Source organism: Condylura cristata, unplaced genomic scaffold (genome assembly GCF_000260355.1).
Source record: "Condylura cristata isolate star-nosed mole 26May11 unplaced genomic scaffold, ConCri1.0 scaffold00017, whole genome shotgun sequence".
In the NCBI taxonomy this organism is placed as follows: domain Eukaryota; kingdom Metazoa; phylum Chordata; class Mammalia; order Eulipotyphla; family Talpidae; genus Condylura; species Condylura cristata.
In genome coordinates, this window is record NW_004567118.1 from 3264261 (window position 1) to 3282456 (window position 18196).

Sequence of the window (18196 nt, forward strand, 5' to 3'; positions counted from 1 at the left end):
TGTCCAGATTTCCCAGTTGTAAGAACAGCAGTCACTCCATCCTGTCTTCTCCAGCCTGGCCTCACCTAAAGTGATACTATCTGCAACTGCCCTACTTCCAAAGTGTCATATTCTGAAGGAGTGGGTGTTAGGAGTTCAACATTTAAATTTTGGAGGGGACACAGTTGAATCCCTGCCATGTCAGATGCACACGTCACAGTCTCATTCCATGACATGAGCACAGTGACGCCACATGGTGACACAGCTACACTGTGACATGCACACGGAGCGACATGGAGTCACTTCCACTCATGATGACCTGTCCAAGGCACTCAGTGACCTGGATGCCATGGCAGACACGCAGGTGACAGACACACGCATGGCAAAGCACGGACACTCGGCCGGTTAATAGTAGCTGACTTGGCAGGACCTGAAAAGTGTCAGATCGCTCGTGCGAGCCTCACAATGTGCTGTGTCTTAGCAGCTGTCACCGATCACCCTCATTTCACGGTGTTTGGATAAGGGGACTGGCTCAGGCCCCACAGCAGTAGGTGAAGATCCGGAATTCAAAACCAGCTGTGAATCAGCTCAGAGCGGGGCTCGACTCACTGCGCCCCTGTTCTCTTCACGCAGCCCCCCACACATGTAATGACAATCCCGTTACATGGGACCTTTGCCCAGGAAATGAACAGCTTGCTGAGAGCGAGGGGCGGTGCTGGGACCGCAGGCGGCTTCTTGAGAAGTGAATTTTCCTCCTTGGATGAGGGCTGCACGGGTGTGTAGCCTTAAGGGGACGAAGGCCTCACTTGACTTCACTTGGTCTAATTTGCAAAATGAGCCTGAGCCTGAGAGACACAGGAGAGGCCCTGCAGGGGCCTCTGCCTAGCGAAAGGACCATGGGCTCAGCAACTGGCAGATTCTGAGAGGCAGAAGCCCGAGAAGGAGGGTGGCAGGGAGAGTTTCTCGGGGGCCCCTCTCCTTGCCTGCAGACTCTCTTCTTCCCGTGTCGTCACAGGCTCATCCCTCTGGAACTGTGTCCCAATTTCCTCTGAGAAGAACGCCAGCCATACTGGATTAGGCCCACCCTAATGACCTCAAAACCTTCCCCCAAAGGGAAGATTTAGTATTTTTTAAAAGGCGTGTAAAGGACACTTGCATAAACACAAGCCACAAGCAGGCAGAAAGAGCTGCCCTGGAGGGGCAGGTTTGTTGAAGCAGAAGCCTGCAGGTCACAGGAGGCAGGCAGCCAGGGAGGAAGCGGCCTCTGCTCTCTGCAAAGGGAGAGGGTTGGTGGTGAGAAACCCCGCAGAGGCACAGGGCAGGAGAGCTGCCAGCTTCGTCACCCCTTCGAGGACCCTCTCTCCAAATACAGCCCTATTCCAAGGTTGTGTTAGGACTTCAGCCTCGGAATTTGGGGGAACACAATTGAGCCCATGCAAAGAGAATAGGTGCAGTCTTGCCTCAGTCAGGCCCTAGCCCTGGGGCTCCCCCAGTTCCAGGAATGTGGGAAGGGCTCCCCGAGACGGTACAATGCACAATTTGGTGTGAGAAAGGGGGTCCGATAGCCCAGAACAGAGCTGGTTGGAGACAGAAGAGACAGGTGGGAAGTTTCAGAGAAGTGAGTTAGGGGCCCAGGGTGTGTGTGTGTGTGAAGAGACTGTGTCCAGCAGACCCGTGAGTGGTGTGTGTGTGTGTGTGTGTGCATGTGTGTGTGAGTGAAGAGACTGTCCAGCAGACCCAGGCCGCAGGGCCCAGGTCTCTACTGAAAACAGCTGTTGCCACAGCCTAGGTGGCCAAGGTGGCGGGGGCACCTGGAGCCAGGCAGGCAGGCCTGGGGAGGGCTTCACGCACCGTCACCCTGTGTGCATGTCAGGGTGGGTGCTGGGCTTCTGCCATCGCACTCCACACACCTTCCCGTCACTGGTTCAGAGCAGGGCTGTGGCTTCCCAGAGTGACCCCTCATGCCTGGCTGCCCCTCACAGCGCCACCTGCTCCCCAGCCCCCTCTCACACCCCACATTCAGCCCCCCGTCTGTCTGTCTCCTGTCTGCTTAGGTATGAAGCGGCCACTGAGCCCCTCTCCCCTGGCTGAGAAGGAGCCCCCCCTATCTGGAGCTGCCGAGTGCCCTCCCCGGCCCTCAGAGCCGCCCAAGCCCAAGCGGGAGAGGAAGCGGCCCTCGTTCACCGTCTGTGACGTCTGCAACATCCAGCTGAACTCGGCGGCCCAGGCCCAGGTGCACTGCGGCGGGCGTGCCCACCAGCGGCGGCTGCGGCAGCTCAGCCTGGGGAAGAGCCCCGCAGGGCCAGGTCAGTGGGCAGCTTGGTGCGGGCACCCCTGCGGGGTTCTGGGTGGGCCCTGCCTGGGTCCAGCAGTGGCCTCGCTGCCTTAGAGCCTGGTGTCCGCTGGCTGCTGTCGAGTTTTTTCCTGCATCGGGACAACTCTCTGTGGGTGTCTCAGGACCTGGGGTGTTTAGGTTGGAGGCTTCCTTTCGAGGTGTTTGGGGCGGGGTGGGGGGGCTTTCCCTGTGGGGTGTGTTGGGACCGAGACTCCTAAGAAGCATTTCTGCATTGGGAGTGTTACAGGCAAGGGCCCCTGAGGGGCGCCGGAGCCTCCTGCTCTGGTCTCTGAAGGCCAGTCAGCAATGGTAAGGATGGATGGGATGCCCCCCTTCTGAGAGCGCTGGACTCCTGGCCGGGATTTCCACCTCTCCCTGGATGGGGAGGCTTGGTAGAGGTTAGCCTGTCTGGGTAAAGGGACCAGCCCCATGGCAGATTTCAGGGGGAAAGGGGTGACTGCATTGGTGAGGGTGATTTCTGCTGATGGGCACATGGGGAATGAGAACTGGGCTGCTGGCCAGCAGGGAAACAGGTTCAGGCCAGGAGCAGAACATGGGAAGGGCTGGGATGACTGTCTGGTTCTTGGGTCCCTCAGAAACTCACCTTGCTGCTCAGGTAGCCACCTGTGGAACTCAGGGCTGCCTGGTCTTGGAGCACTTACATCTCCCTAGTGCTGGGCCTGGAGACAAATCCCAGCCTACCCCTCCCCACCTGTGTCAACAGGGCATCCCCCATGGGGGTACAAAGGAGAGAGGGTGCATACCTGGGGAGGCCTGGGAAGGCCACCTGAGGGAAGGGGGCTGCTGAGCTTTGGAACAGGGCTTGGGAGAGGAGGGACTTTGCAGGTAGAGACACTGCATCAGCCATTGCAGCTCCCCCAAGGGGCCCACCTGAGAGATGAGTGTGTAACCATATGGGTGTTCCTGGCTGTGCATGTGAGAGTGTGTCCAAAGGCATTCATTCATCAGGCACGTATAGACAACTTACGATGTGCAAGCTACCGTTTGGGTCTCATCCCCCGCCCCCAGCTTTACTGAATGTTGTTGACATCGACTAAATATAAGTTTGAGGTGCAGAATGTGATGTTTGGATACATATACGCTGCTAAGAGATGACCGTAGCAAGGCGGTCAGCACCGCAGGCTCTCATGTAGTGAGGGGTGGTGATAACATTTCAGATCTACTCTTTCTTGGCTCTCAGGTATACGTGCAGCTTTGTCACTTCCAGGAGCGCCAGGTCCCGTTGTCTCAGGGCTGGGAGTCTGCACCCTGTGGCCGAATCTCTCCATCTCCCCACCCCCAGCCACTGGCGGCCACCGCTTCCCTCTGTCCCTGAGCTCCACGCGCTGAGGTGCTGCATGTGGATGAGAACAGCTGGTATTTACACAGGGCTTCAGATTTTTTTTTTTAAGATTTTATTTTATTTCTTCATACAGAACTGGGGTACAGACCAGAGATGCGGAGGGTGAAAGGATTCACCAGAGACAGAATGGGGAGCAGAACAGGCAGATGGACGAAGTACACTGCTGAGGGGAGCAGCGGGCAGGTCAGGAGAGGTCTGCCGCACCATGTGGTCACCTCTGGGGCAGGCGGGAATCGAACTCTGCGGAAGTGGATTAAGCTTCTTAGTGCAGTGCTTCAACCCGCTGCGCCACCAGGGAGGACCCGGGCTTCAGATTTTTAAAAGGCGGCTTGCCTGCCCTCTCAAGAAGGCCGCGCAAATAACCACACATGGCCGTCCGTCCAAGGCGGTAAGAGGCCTCTTAGAGGTGTGGACAGGGAGCTCCGAGACCCTGGAGGGTGAGCCAAATGAGCAGGCGGCCGGGAAGCTTCAAGAAGTGACACTGAAGTTGGAGCTTGGTGTGGCCAAAGGAACCCAGGAGCGAAAGGCAGAGCAAGCGCCATGAGGCCGGAAGCCCGCGGCTCTCTGGAAGCAGCGGGCAGCGCCGGGCACAGGCCTGGCGAGAGGCAGGCAGCACCCCCTGAGGGCCTTGCTGCCAGACTGGGCACCGGGCCTGCATTTTGAGGGTGACAGGTGTCCTGAAGGGTGCCGAGCAGGAGGCGGGAAAGGTGGAAGTGGCAGCACCCGAAATGGGGGCTGGAGGGGACAGACGGGCCAGAGCTGGTGATGTGGGCCCCGGAGGCGCTCTGGCTGTGCTGTGCTGAGAGCTAGTTCAGTTATGGCAGGAGCAGGGGGCCTGGAGGGAGTCGGGGGCTGGGGGGCACTGCTGGGTGGGGAAGGCGGCTCACAGCCCCCAGGCTGCTCCAGCCCCAGCCACTTCTAACACAGCCCTTTAGGACCTGCTTCCCGGACAGGGCCCCTGGGCACATGCCTCCCTCCCCAAAACACAGACAAGAGGAGAGCAGGTGGGGTGTGCAGAGAAGGCTGCAGTGTCCGAGTACCCAGAGACAGCTGCCTGGAGGGCTGGGAACCCCCGTGCCTGGGGACCCTTCCCAGGGTCCTGGGTAGGTTGGGGCCCCCAGGAGACATAATGCTTGCTTGTGTTCTGGTCCAGGTGGCTAATGGACCTGGGCAAGCCATGGTTCCTCCGGTCACCCGTCCATCGGCCTGTCCTTCGGCTCAGCCCTCAGCCACGCTGGCCATGCAGGTCTCGGGAGTTCCGCGCTGAGCAGTGTGCAGCGCTGGCCCCCTGGGCACTCAGAGGGGCACACCAGTTGCTTGGGAGCAAGCAGTACTGAGGAGCAGCTTGTGCCTAGGCAGGGGTGGAGGGCCTCAGCTTTCTGGGCGCCCTGAGTTCTGGGGATCCAGCAGAGACCCTGCTCTCCGCCGGCTTGGTTATTGCTGAGCCACCCTGCGCCGTGACTCCCAACATCCAGCCCCTCCCCAGATGTCTGTCTCCTTGGCTCCCTGAGAGATGTGGGTGGGAGAGCGCCAGCCACGCTGACCTGCTCACCCAGCCCACGGTGTGGGCAGCCCAGCACTGAGAGCCCTCAGGGTTCCCCCAGAGAAAGCCACTGCTTTCAGGATTGAGGCCAAGTGTGAAGCCCAAACACAGTTTGGTTCCTAGACTCACCAGTCCCACGGCAGCTCGGAGGCCTGCTTGTTCCCCTAAGGGCTCTGGGGATAGGGGCCCAGGGATGCCCCTGCCAGCTTCCACTCTGGGAGGCCCCCAGGATCTGTCACTTTAATTAGGGGTCCCTGCAGCTGGCAGCTTGCACAGTGACAGCCATTTCTCCTGCTCACCTCCCTGAAGCCTGGGAGGGAGTTGGGGGAGGGGCCCTTTCCTTTCTGAGCTTCCTTATTATTTTTTTTTTTGAGTTTTATTTACTTTTGCATACAAGAACTTGGTACAGGCCAGAGGTGAAGGGGCGGTGAGATGATTTCACCAGAGACAGAGTGGGGAGCAGAACAGGCAGACTGACTGAAATACACTGCTGAGGGGAGCAGCAGGGAGACAGGAGAGGTCTGCTGCGCCATGTGGGTCAGCTCCAGGGCCGGGGGTCGAACTGGTGCTTCAGTGGCTGCGGAGAGCTTCATAGTGCTGCACTTCAACCTGCTGTGCCACCAGGGAGGGCCCCCAAGCTTCCTTGCTAAACCTCCAGTGGGTCACAGACCTCTTTACCCAGCCACACTCTGTGCCATCCCAAGTGAGCCTGGCACACCTGGGAGGGGCACAACAAGGGGAAACTCAGGTGCCTCACCTTTCCTGTTTTCTTCCCAGGTATGTCCCCAACTTTTCCCTGCCCTGCGCCCCTCCCTCCTCCCCACTACACAGGAGGCCCTTTCATTCTTCAGGAATGTGTCAGGAGCCATCTCTCATGCCCCTCGCCCCTCTTCCCCTTGGGGTGGGGCACTGCCCCAGTCAGGCTGGCTGAATGGCTCCTGATGGCCACGCACCCAGCTCTAGCACCTCCAGGGGGTTGTGAACACCTGCACAGAGAAAGGTTTGCTGGCTCCACCTCCCGGCCGGGCCTTTGTGCCAGTGTCAGGCCATCAGTGGCCAGGGGACAGGGACGGCAGAGCAGGCCAAGCTGAGTGCCCGCCTACCTCGGGCTGCAAAGCCCTGCTGAAGGCTGGCAGCGTGGCGTTCCTGCTCAGCCCACCTTCCCAGGCGGAGAACGTTTGCAGTCCTCACTGGACACACCAGGCTCCTGGAGCTCAGTGTCAGCCACAGACCTTAGGCCACACAGCTGGAGCCAGATTCCAGGGACTCTGAACCTTCTCCCATTCTCCCTCCCTTGCACTGAGGACAGCGGCAGATATTAAAGGGTTTGATCCTTAATGTTTTAGGGTGGGGAGGACTGGCCCAGAGGGGGACACATGGCTCCCAGGACTGACAAGGAGGGCTCAGGGCCTGTGGTCCGGGTGTCCTCGACTTGGAGATGCGGAGACGCCAGCCTCTCCTGCTCTGCTTTGTTCTGCTGGCTTTGGGGGGAGGCCGGCTTTGGGGGAGGCCGGCTTTGGGGGAGACACTCCTCCACAGTCTATCTCCTACCGACTGACCCAGTCATCCAATTCTGGGCCCATCCCATCTCCCTTCATTGCAACATGACATCACGGAGGGGCTTTCGGGAATGACTTAAGCTCTGGTGTGCTGAAATGGTCAGAGGGGCCTGTGGGGAGCACAGAGCAGATGGGGGCAGGAGAGCAGACATGGAGCGAGGCTGTCGTGAACTTCAGGCAAGGACCTGGTACAGGTCAGCCGTACCAGGTGTCCCTGTGCCCGTGGCAGGGGCGGGGGGTGGTGCTCAGGGCTCGGACTGGCAGGTGGAGCCGCAGACACCACCACCCCCCTCGCTCTAATCAGCCCCTCCAGCTCCTCTCCAAGGCTTGAAGCAGAAGACTCTGGCTGCTTTCTGAGCCCTAGAGATCAAAGCCCTGGAGCTGGTAGGGCTTCTCACCCCCACCCCCACAGATGGATTAATTTCCCCCCCACCAGGAGGCCCAGGAAGCCGCCTGTCTCCACAGGGCTTCAATATCTCCCTGAGCCACAGCCTCCTGGTGCCCCCAACCCATACTGAGGCTTTGGGGGACATGTTTCCAAGAATCTGCTCCCCCAGGCCATTAGCTCTTATGGTACCTCCCTGCTGCAGTGGCCATCCTTAGCAACAGACAGGTGACGGAAGTGCCCCTGGCACTCTGGATGACCGGCACACACCTCCCAGGTACCACCAGGAAAGCTGAGGCTGTCTGGGTGGAGAATTAGGGGCTTAGCTCAGATCCCTGCCCCTGCAGAAGACAAAGATCCCGTCTGTGTCTGGGCGGGTTCATTAGCTAGGGCTTCAGTTTCCTTCCTCTCCCCGCCAGCAGGTCCTTCCCCTCAAGTCTCTTCCTAACAAACCTGTTTTCAGGAGTCACTGCTGCCAGCCCTCGGGGACCTTCTTTGCAGCTTGGCCAGGGACTGGCTGCTCCAGAGATTATGGGTTATTGTCTGGTGGAGACAGGATGCTGAGGGGTGGGGGGCAGTGCAGGGACCCAGGCTTGGAATGCCTGGGCCCAGCTGTGAGTAGGCTGCTTCCCACCCCCCCACAGCCCCCCCCCCACCGCCAGCAGCCACCAGGTGCACAGGGCGGATAGAGCCCCACAGGCAGCAGGCCCAGCAGGCCAGGCTTTGGACTAACACGGCAACACACCTGGGCTTCCTCCCCCACTGCCAGGGCCAGTGCTGTGGCCAGTGCTGTGGCCAGTGCTGTGGGGTGGCGTGGTAACACTTCAGGTTCCCGTTCAGCAACAGCTGGCTCTGAGGAGGGGGTGAGGAAAGCTGGGCCGGCTGGCCCGGGAGCGGAGGCTGGCTTCGAAGTTCAGCAGCAAGACCTTTCTGGCAGGGTCTTGCTCCTCTTTTCCTGCGGGCCTCTGTGGGCAGGGAGTGGGGGCCACCCTCATTTCAGCATGAGGCATTCCAGGGACTCGTAGGGAGTGGGGGAGAGGATACCCCACATTCCCCGCTTGCCCCCCCTCCCCCCGGTCCACATGTACCCCGCTCTTCTCCCGCGGGAAGGAAGCACCCTGTCCCTGTGGTGGGTGGGATGCGGGAAACCCGTCCAGGCAGCTCCTTCCTGGCAAGGGGAGCCAGGGCCCAGTAGCTTCCAGCAAGAGCAGGGCCCTCCCTCACCCTCCGCCCTGCCCCCTGGCACCCCCACCCCTTCCCGCAGTCACTCTGTAGGTTTCAATTGCTCCTCACTCTGCGCTCAGCTCAGCAACCGAAGGCAGAATGCTCTTGGGTGAGTGCTGAGAGCACTGGGAGGGGAAGGAAGGGGGCTCTCAGAGAAGTGGGGTGGGGGAAGCTTCCAATCTAGGCTGGGCCCTTCCCTTCTCCCAGCTACTTTGCCCCCAGAAATCATCTGTGGAGAAACCCGGGTAGTCAGCAAACCCTGGGACCTTTCCCCAGGGCCAGACTGGGCAGGGAGCCCCCACTCTGGCTGGGGGCAACGGTGGGGATACGCTGGATGGAATGGCCGGGGAGCCGGAGGCCCGGCAGGAACGAGGTGCTGCACTTCCAGACAGGTGTGTCCAGAGCTCCTGGGTCCGTGGCTCCAGTGTCCAGTCTTACCTTCAACTGCCTAAAAGGGGGGGGGGCCTCGGGGAGGGACGGGGGGGGGGCTCTGGAGAATGTGGGAGGGGGAATCCTAGTCTACCCGGGAGTAGACAAGCGGGGGTCTTGGTTCACCCCACTCTGCCTTCGGCTCTCTCTCCCTCCTGGACTCCCATTTTCTTTGCATTTTTGGTTTTATCCGTGATCAGAACAACTTTACCATCTGTGAGGGGGTGCGTGTGTGTGTGCCTGCGCTCACCCTTACACCCCCGGGAGGACCCTACATCCGCTCCTCTGATTTGGGGGTGGGGTGAGAGGGAGTCGGGCTCCCTGCGCACGTGGGTATGCGAGACGCCTTTCAGTCTGTGAGGGCAGGTGTGCACCTGCACCTGTCTGGGTAACGTGTCTGCTCACGGCCCTCTGTGCCACAGCCCTCTGTGCCACGGCCCTCTGTGCCACGGCCCTCTGTGCCACGGCCCTCTGTGCCACGGCCCTCTGCCTGCGCGCCTGCCTGCTGTTTTCCTTTGTCCCGATGTACGTGTAGGGAGCTGTGTGTCCTCCCCATCTCTCCCTGGGCGCGTGCCACGGCGCATCTCCGTCCACCTGCCTGTCGGTATTGCGTGCTCGTGGTGACCTCTGTGTCCACCTCTGCCTCCACCGGCACGGGCAGCTATCACTGCGCATCAGCGCTGGGCGGTCTGGGGGGGGGGCAGCGGCAGCGGAGGAGAGTCGAGTGCAGGTGTCTCGGTGTCGCCTGTCGCCTCTGTGGGGTCCCGTGGACCTCAGGTGTGTGTCTTGTGCTCTTCTGTCTTTCCCAGGGTTGGCAACATAGCAGGACGTTTTATCCCCAGATCCTGGGACGCCAGTTAGGGTGATGGTATTCCAGGAGACATCTGCTCCAGCCTCAGCGGAGCCCTGAGGGTGATCTCTTCACCACCACTCAGGGCACCGACCCCCAGCATCCCCGCCCTGTCTTGAGGCAGCCACCCTGGGAGTCATGGGGAGTCCCAGAGGTGGATCCCTGGCCAGGGCTGAGGAGGGACTCTTCTGATCACTGAGGGGGACTGTTTGCAAAATGCCATCAAAGGCCTGGTCCTTTGGGGAGTGCAGAATCCCAGCCCTATCAGGACCTCCCTGCATTTGAGGGTGCCCAGGCGCCCGCCACGTGTGTGTGTGTTTACGTGCCAGGACCCAAGCTCATCCCAGAGCCCGGGATGCTCTCAGTGGTGGCACAGAGGGGTGTCGTGGGAAGGATGCTGAGGGGGTGATTCCCAGCAGCCACTGGAGGGACCCAGACCTCAAATCAACGTGTGCACTAGGTCACGTGTTGTGAAGCATGTGCTGGAAGGCATTTCTGGGTGACCCTGCTGGCTGGAAAGGGAGCTGGGTCACCACGTTCCCCAGCACCTCCCTTGGTTCTTACACCCATTCCTGTCCTGCCCTTCCCTCCTCACCCAGCTCTAAGTTCCACCTCACAGAAGAATCCAAGGCTCACTGCTTCAGTGTCCTGCCCAAGGCCTCAGAATTCACCGTGACTGGAGCGCCACTCTGGTCCTCTGGGCCCCCCCCCAGGCCTGGGAAGAGGGGTGCAGCACCTGACATTCCCCCTACAGGGACTGCACAGTCATGGGTGCAGGTGCCTGGAGAGTTCTAGGAGGAAGTCATCCCAGCCGCCCCACGCCCCTCTCTGGCATTCCCAGCATGAATGATTTATAGCGTAAAACACTGAGATTCTACCTTGAACACCCGCCAGGGTCCCCGCCAGGCAGGGAGGCCACGGCCCCACACCCCCCACTTTCCGGCGCAGACAGCCCACCCTCCAAGCCTCTGTGCCTGCATGTCCCACCTGTTGGGCTCTCACCTGCGGGCCGACCCCAGGGAGAGGGTGATCGGAGCTGAGCCAGAGCGCGCTCTCCACGAGCCAAGCCGGGCTGCTGGCGCTCCTTTACCGCTAGCGGCTGCTGTCGCTCAGTGGAGCCCAGGGACCGCGGCCCGAGCGTCCACCGCGCAAGATGGTGGCTCCCGTGACTCCGTGAGTGTGTGCGGACGGGTGCGGTGCTGGGCTGGGCGGGGCGCCCCCTCTCGGAGCCTCCGGTCCGGGCTGGCCACCCGGGCGGGCGGGCAGGCGGCTGGAGGTGCGGGAGGGCGGGGTCCCGTGCCCCATGCGGACCCTTCTGAAGGTTCCTTCACCGCGCCCCCCAGAGGAAGTTGCCCGGCCCTTTGCATCCCAGCCTCGCCAGGAAGGTGGGGTGCCTGCCGGTAGCTCTAACCTCACTGGGCTGCTGGAGGAAGGGGAACCCCACCCTCCCTTGCTGGGCATGTGGACGTCTTTTAGTGGAGCCCCCAAAGGAAGGGGCCCGAAGAGCCTGGGGAGGCTGCTGGGGGCCAAATAAATAGTATGTGTGAGGCTCACCCCAGAAGCACACCGTCACCCAGGGGCCCTCAGATGTCAGCCTCCCAGGTGTGCAAGAGAAGGAGAGCTCTGGGTGGAGACAGGTGTGTCCACAGCCTAAGCCACACAGCCCTTTTCCTGCAGCCCAAACAGCCCGCGCCCCTCAGGTTGTTAATGGGTTTGGCTTCTGTTTTTGATTTTTAGCGCAGTATTGTTCATGAGAACTTTCTAGCACCATCTCAACTTTCTCTATCTGGGTCGCCTAATTAGCAGCCACTAGCAACTGTGGCTGAACTTGAACAGGGCCCGTGCAACCGAGGAAAAGAACTTCAGTGTTTTCATTTAATGCTGATTAAGCAGCCATGCGTGGCTAGAGGCTGTCAGTGGGCAGAGCATCTTCCCACAGCCTCCTCCCTACTCTCCTGCTGTTTTATCAGACACATCCTAGGCCTCACTGTCACTTTATCCCTGGGCAGAAAATGGGGCAAGACAGCAGTTCCTGGTATAGGACGGATCTGACAGTTTGCAGAGGGAGTCACCTTGGCCTGCACCTCATCCCAACCTGGGGGGGGCGGGGGGGGACAGGGGAGAGAAGGGCGGAGTCTTGAAGGAAAAGGCCATCAAGAGCGGCTGCCTCAGCCCCGACAGGTGCTCCACTGCCCTCTTGCCTGAGAGCCTGTGCGTCCTTACACACCTCCCCCGGCACCCCAGTTATGTGCTACCTTCCAGGTTGTCGGGCCTGTTTCCTCCTCTGGAGTTCAGACAGGCAAGTTGGTTGCCTTTCCTGCCCCCAGGGAATGTGCAGGCGGTGGAGAGAGGCAGGACAAGACAACCTCAGGGCACAGAATATGCCGATTTGTACTGTGGGGGATACATTGAGGAAACCAGTGGGTTAGTGACGGAAGAGGGGACTCCGTGGGAAACGATCCCTAGAGAAGCCTCCTCTGGAGGGGGAAGGGCCCAGCGAAGACCAGGGCGAACTAGAATAGGTAGTGCTGGGCGGGAGGGAATATTCTGGAAGAAGGTGCAGCATGTGCAAAGGCCCTGGGCACAGGAACCTGATGCTGTGGAGGAGCCAAGAAAAGGCCACACTGGAAAAGAAGGGAGGCAGGCCGACATGGCACCAAGTAGGTGGGCAGTGCCCGGGCACTCAGCACACCGCAAAGGGGATCCTGGCACTGACGCTGGAGCAGCACACAGTGGCCGAGGGACTATGCCTCAGAAAGTCCCCTGGCTGCAGGGCGACCAGATGGCTAACGGAAGGGTAAGAATGGAAACCCAGGCTGCTCTCAGAAGCAGCTGCCTAGTCCAGGAAAGAAACGAAGTGGCCTGGACAAGGAGGGGGGCGGAGCGCGGAAGGGACGTCAGAGGTAGACGAGGAGGTGGGACCACGGGACCGGTGGGTGGACCAGGTCCCGGGGTGACCGAGAGCAGGGAGCGGGGGCAGGGCCCCTGGCCAGAGCACCAGGTGGGCTGTCTGGGAGAGCTGCGGATTTGTAGGGACAGGTGGAGAGTTCTGTTTAGACAACCCGAGAAGGCAACTGGGTGGAGCGGTCCAGGGCCCAGCGGGTTGTGCCTTTCAGAGTGGCCCACAGAGGTGGTTCTGAAATCTTTGGGCAGTTTGAGGTTGGGAAGAGGAGGAAGAAGTGACATCGTAGGTCCAGGAGTGGCTGATCGAAAGGACAAATAGGGAACGCGTCACCCTAGAAGACCAGAGGAAAATGCATTTCCAGGAGGGCTGCCAGGAGGATGAACAAAACCAGAATCCAGGGGAGGGTGACGAGGGCGTTCGCCACAATAGCAATACCGAGCACTTTCCCGGCTTTGAAAGGGCTGCCCTGGAGTCCCATTCCATCACCCTTGTCTTACCTGCCTGCTGGATGCCAGGTTCCAACCTGGGTACAACGTCAGGGAACAAGACAGTCGCTTCCTCCTCAGCAGAGTCCTCTCAGCCGCAGCCTCAGACAGGAGGTTCTTTCAAACAGACAAGACCAACACTTTCATTCATGTAAACAGTCAACTTTTGTGAAGACATCTGCATGCCCGGCCGTGCAGTGCAGGGGTGCCTAGCGACCCCCTGTGTTCAGACTGCAATGGGAGGAGCCATACCCGGGACATCTAGGGACACTGGAGGACAGGTACCAGCCCAGGTTGGGGAGGGGCCGTGGGGATACCTGAGCTGCTCCCTAGGAATGAATGGGAAGTGCCCAGGGGAAGAAAAGGACAGGGAGTCCCAGGCGCAGAGCGTGGAGGCAGGACCACAGTAACAGGGTGTGGGGGTGGTGAGGAAACCTGGTGGCAGGAGGTGCAGGGGCTTCCAGAGGCTGGGGAGGGCCTCGCCCGCCATGGCAAAGCCAGGGGACCCAGCTGGGTCCGTGTGTTACCTTGCTCTCTGGCTGCTGGGTGAGTGCAGAGGCTGAGGCAGCTGCCTGACCCAGGGAACAGGCGCCCGTGGGGCAGGAGGGCTTGGGCCCTCGGTCCCTGTGCAGTCCTGGGTGAGTCACTTGCAGTCCCCACTTTCCTCCTCTTCCAAGTAAGGACACCGCTACCCTCAGAGCGTGCTTGCAGGAGGGGGCTTGGTCTCATGGGGAGCCCCAGGAGTGCCCGGCACAGGCCTGGCTCAGGGGGCACACGGCAGGGCCTGATGGTTAGGAGGGAGAGTTTCAGTGTTTGGTCACCAGCCGCATGTGGCCTCTGGTCCCGAGCTGCTCGTCCTGGCCTCGTGCCGGGGGTGGCACAGTGAGGGAGGTAGAGGCAGTCAGCTTGTGCCTTCAGTCTGGGCCCAGCTCCACCTCTGGGTGCCCCCCCCAGAACCACTTGGGTGTGCGTGTGCATGTACTTACTCGTGTGTTTAGGGAACTCCGGAGGAAACATTCTGTTTCTCGGTCCTGGGAACTTGGCTTTGTGCTAACTTCCTCCTAATGAAATAAATGACCCTGGACTGCAGGGCCAGCATCCTTTAGGTGAGGCTCAGTCATGAACTACCCTGATCCTTCCCTCCCCCCCAAACCCTCCGGCGCCACCCATCCCCCACCTGTAAAACGGGGTGGCAGAGTGGGGCTGCCCTTCAGCTCTGTGTCAGCAGCCAGCACCAGCCCATGTCTTGTCCTGGATGGAGGGACCCTTGGAGGGGCCTTGGGCCGCAACTGCCCCCATGTGGTGCAGTCCAGCCTCCAGCTGGGGGGTGGAGGGGGGCTCTGCGGGCTGCGTGAACCCACAGTGGACCCCTAACACAGCTCCCTGTCTCTTCCATCTCCAGTCTCCCACTGGCAAAGCAGGATTAGACTTTCCCAGCTAAGTTAGATGGACCATCCCCATTAGCCTGGCGGGCTGCCCGCTCCTGCCTCCCCTCCTCCTCCCCTGGTCCAGGGAGGCACCTCTGTGGGGGGGACGGGGGGATGGGGGTTGGGGTGCCCAGCCCCTGGAGCAGGAATGGTGCCCCTGGGTAAGAAACCAGCCGGTGAGGCCTCCAACTCCAACAAGAAGTGCAAGCGCTACTTCAGCGAGCTCTGGAAAGAGGAGTTTCCCTGGTGGACTTTGACTCCACGCGGAAGCTGATGTTTTGCCTCGAGTGCCGCCAGGCCCTGGTTCGGAACAAGCATGGCAAAGCCGAGAATGCCTTCACTGTGGGCACCGACAACTTCCATCGCCACGCCCTGCTGCGCCACGTGACCTCTGCGGCACACCACCACGCTCTGCCTGTCAACCGGGGGCCCCCCCAAGGGAGAGGCAGCCCACCCGGGGCTGGCCGCCAGCCCCGGCCCCCAGGGCATCAAGGCAGAGGCGGACCCGGCAAAAGTGGCTGTGCTGACCACCGTGTACTGCATGGCCAAGGAGGACGTGCCCGATGACCGCTGCTCCGCCCTGCTCGAGCTGCAGAGGTTCAACCTGTGCCAGGCGCTGCTGGGCACGGAGCACGGTGACTACTGCAGCCCCAGGAGAGTGAGGGACATGCAGGTGGGTGGCAGCCAGGTGTGGCTCTGGCAGAGCAGGGGGAGGGAAACATCCAGTGGTCTGGGCACAGCCTCCCCCGACCCCAAGTGTCAGACAGCCCCGCAGTGGCCAGCGCTCCATTCAGACCTTCACCCAGCGGCCTTCACTGAGGGCTACTTGTGGGCACCACAGTAAAGAGGCCAGGCGAGGCGCTGTCCTTGGGGGCCCAGGGCCTGCGCCCACACAGGCCTATAGGTTTGATTAGCCCACAGTTGTGTTTTTCAGTTTTTTTCCAAAAAATTTAGTTCCTTTCTGAGTTGACCAGAGTAAGAGACCACATATAATAAACCCAGATTTGTGACTTCTGCAAACCTAGGTCCTCACACTCTGCGGACATGATGTGGTGGAGCTGGAGCTTAGGACACGGCTTCTCCATTCCCTTTGGTTTATCCCTGGCCCCCTTCAAGCTCCAAATCACCCACGTGGGCTCTGGAGGCCGGCAAGTTGCAGCTCAGTCCTGGGGCCAGTGTGGGGTTAGGGAGCTAGAGTGCACCCTGCAGAGAGATGACAGCGGTGGGGGCAGTGAACATGGCTGTCAGTTAATCCCTCAGCAGCATAGTCGGGGGAGACCCACATGAAGAAGGCAGATTGGGGCCTCACACACATACGATGCTATGGAATTTCTGTGGTTCATAAGGCATTTTACATTTGTAAACCCAACCACAAAAAACAAAACTACATTTAGAATTCACAACATCTTTTTGAGGATATTGGGGGCAGGTATGAAACTGATTTCAGAGCTGTGGAAATGGGGGCTCAGAGGGGTGAAAGGCCTTGCCTGAGATCCCGCAGCCTGAAATGGCAAGGCTAAGATGAGTCCGTAGGTCTGACCCCAAGGCCGACACCGCCTGCCTCCCCTTCTCAGGACAAGCCTAACTCTGTCCTCCCTCCCTTTCTCTCCCTGGCTGTCCCAGGTGGCTCTTGCCAGTGTCTTGCACACAGAGGCCTGCCAGCGCCTGAAGGCGTCCCCATATGTGGGGCTGGTACTGGATGAGACCAGGCGCTGGCCTGAGTCCCACAGCCTGGCGTTGTTTGCCACTTCGGTGTCCCCGTGCGACGGGCCAGCCTGTCACCACCTTCCTGGGCAGTGTGGAGCTCCAGGAGGGCGAGGCCACTGCTGGCCAACTCCGGGACATCCTGCAGGCCTTTGGTGTGTCTGCACCCAAGCAGGCCTGGCTCAACTCCAGCCTCCCCAGTGACCGCCTAGGGAGTTTGGGCCTGCAGCTCCAGGCCGCCTGCCCGCTGCTCACTGAACTGCACTGCCTTCCTGGCCGGCCGGACCCAGCGCGCCTGCCTACCTCGGTGAATACGAGTGTCCTGGATGCCCTATTCCACCTTCATAGTGGGCCCAGCTCCCACGTGGTCCCCGAGCTCCGGGCGGCACTGGACCTTGCGGCTATTGATGTGGCGGGACCACGGCCCGTCCCCTGGGCCTCCGTGCCGCCAGTGGTGGAGGCAGTGGCCCAGGCGTGGCCTTGCCTGGTGCCCATGCTGGAAGCCTCTGCCCCAGCCTCTCCCCTAGCTGGGGCCCTGGCCCTGGCCCTTCGTCAGTTCACCTTCGTGGCCTTCACCGACCTGCTGCTGGATGCGCTGCCCTTGACGCAGAAGCTCGCCCTTGTCCTTGGGCCAGAGGAGCCAGACTTGGCCTTGCTGCAGCCCCGGGTCATGGCAGCTGCTGCCTCCCTTCAGAAGCAGCAGCGCAGCTCCAGCGGGCCCGCCTTCGGGCCTTCCTGCAGGAACTGGCATCCTCAGGCAAGGACAGTGAGGGCGGCGCGTCCTGCACCTACCGCGGCGTGGCACTGGTCGGCTACTCGGAGGCGGCCGTCCAGGGTTTGGAGCGGCTGCGCGGCGCCTTCCTGGACTCCATGCAGAGGGGCTGCGGGACGCCTACCCCGGGCCTTCGCTGGACGCCGTAGCGGCCTTCGCCACCATCTTTGACTCCCGCCAGTCCCCGCAGGCGCCCGAGGAGCTGCGCCCCACGGCGAGGGGCCGCTGCGCACCCTGCTGCAGGCTGCGGCACCGGGGGGCACGGCGGGCGCGGGGCGACTTCGCGCTCTTTGAGCGCGTGGTGTGCAGCCTCGGGCGGCTCGGCCGCGGGCCCTGTGCGCCAAGCTGGCCTGCGCGCACTCGGAGCTGCAGGAGCTCTCCCCTGCTTCGCCACCCTCGCCAACCCGGCCTTGGCGCTGCCAGCGGGCGCCAGCCTCCTGGACAAGGTGGGCCGCAGCCGGGAGCTGCGGTGGTGGGGGCCGAGCGGGGAAGGCCGGGCGGCCCGGTGGTGAAGATCGCTGTGGATCGCCCCGCTGCTGCTGCACGAGTTTGACTTTGCGCTGGAGGTGGAGCGCTCAGAGTGGGTGGGGGGAGGGAGTCCTGGGGTGGCAACTCTCGTCAGGGGCACCTCCTTCTCTGGTGCAGCCTGCCTGCGGCTCTGGGCATGCTAAGGGCAAAGGGGGGCCTGGCTGCTGCCCCCAAGCAGACCTATCACGGGCTTCTCACCCACCTCAGGGCTGCGGGCTCCCCCAGCCCCCTGGCGGTCAAGAGGGACTGGCCCAAAGGGGTCAGGCGCTAGGGCCTGGACACCCTGAGTACCACTCCTGACCTTTCCAGGGTTTATAGAGAAATAGCTTACCCATTTCCCACTGGGTTTGGCCCTAGAATAGTTGGGGGTCTTAGTTGAGGGGTGCAGGAGGAAGGGCTTGGGAATTGAGGCGTTGAGGGAAAGACCGGAGCCCTGCCTGCTCCTCAGCCCCCTCCTGGCAGTGTCTCTTCCCATAAGTTAGGAGTGACCGCTGGTCACCATCTGAGTTTTTAACACATAGTTCAGTGTTCAACACCTCCCTGTGCACAGCCGAGCAGTTCAGGGAGCCAGCGGGGCTCGCCCTGCCCCACCATGGCTGCCTGCCTGAGGCTTCCCCACCATGGCTGCCTGCCTGAGGCTGCCCCACCATGGCTGCCTGCCTGAGGCTGCCCCACCATGGCTGCCTGCCTGAGGCTGCCCCACCATGG

The 18196-nt window shown here is 61.2% G+C and overlaps 1 protein-coding gene across 1 annotated transcript in view; it reads left to right on the plus strand.

Annotated features, from left to right (window-relative positions):
• Positions 1-232: 232 nt before the first annotated feature.
• Positions 233-18196, plus strand: part of ZNF385C (zinc finger protein 385C) — a 25960-nt gene continuing 7996 nt past the window's right edge. The window contains exons 1-8 of the mRNA XM_012726035.1: positions 233-383; positions 2034-2285; positions 14684-14868; positions 14924-15157; positions 16108-16176; positions 16259-16855; positions 16930-17023; positions 17065-17295. Of these exons, the coding sequence (XP_012581489.1) occupies positions 233-383; positions 2034-2285; positions 14684-14868; positions 14924-15157; positions 16108-16176; positions 16259-16855; positions 16930-17023; positions 17065-17295 (1813 nt within the window). The remainder of the gene's footprint in view (positions 384-2033; positions 2286-14683; positions 14869-14923; positions 15158-16107; positions 16177-16258; positions 16856-16929; positions 17024-17064; positions 17296-18196) is intronic.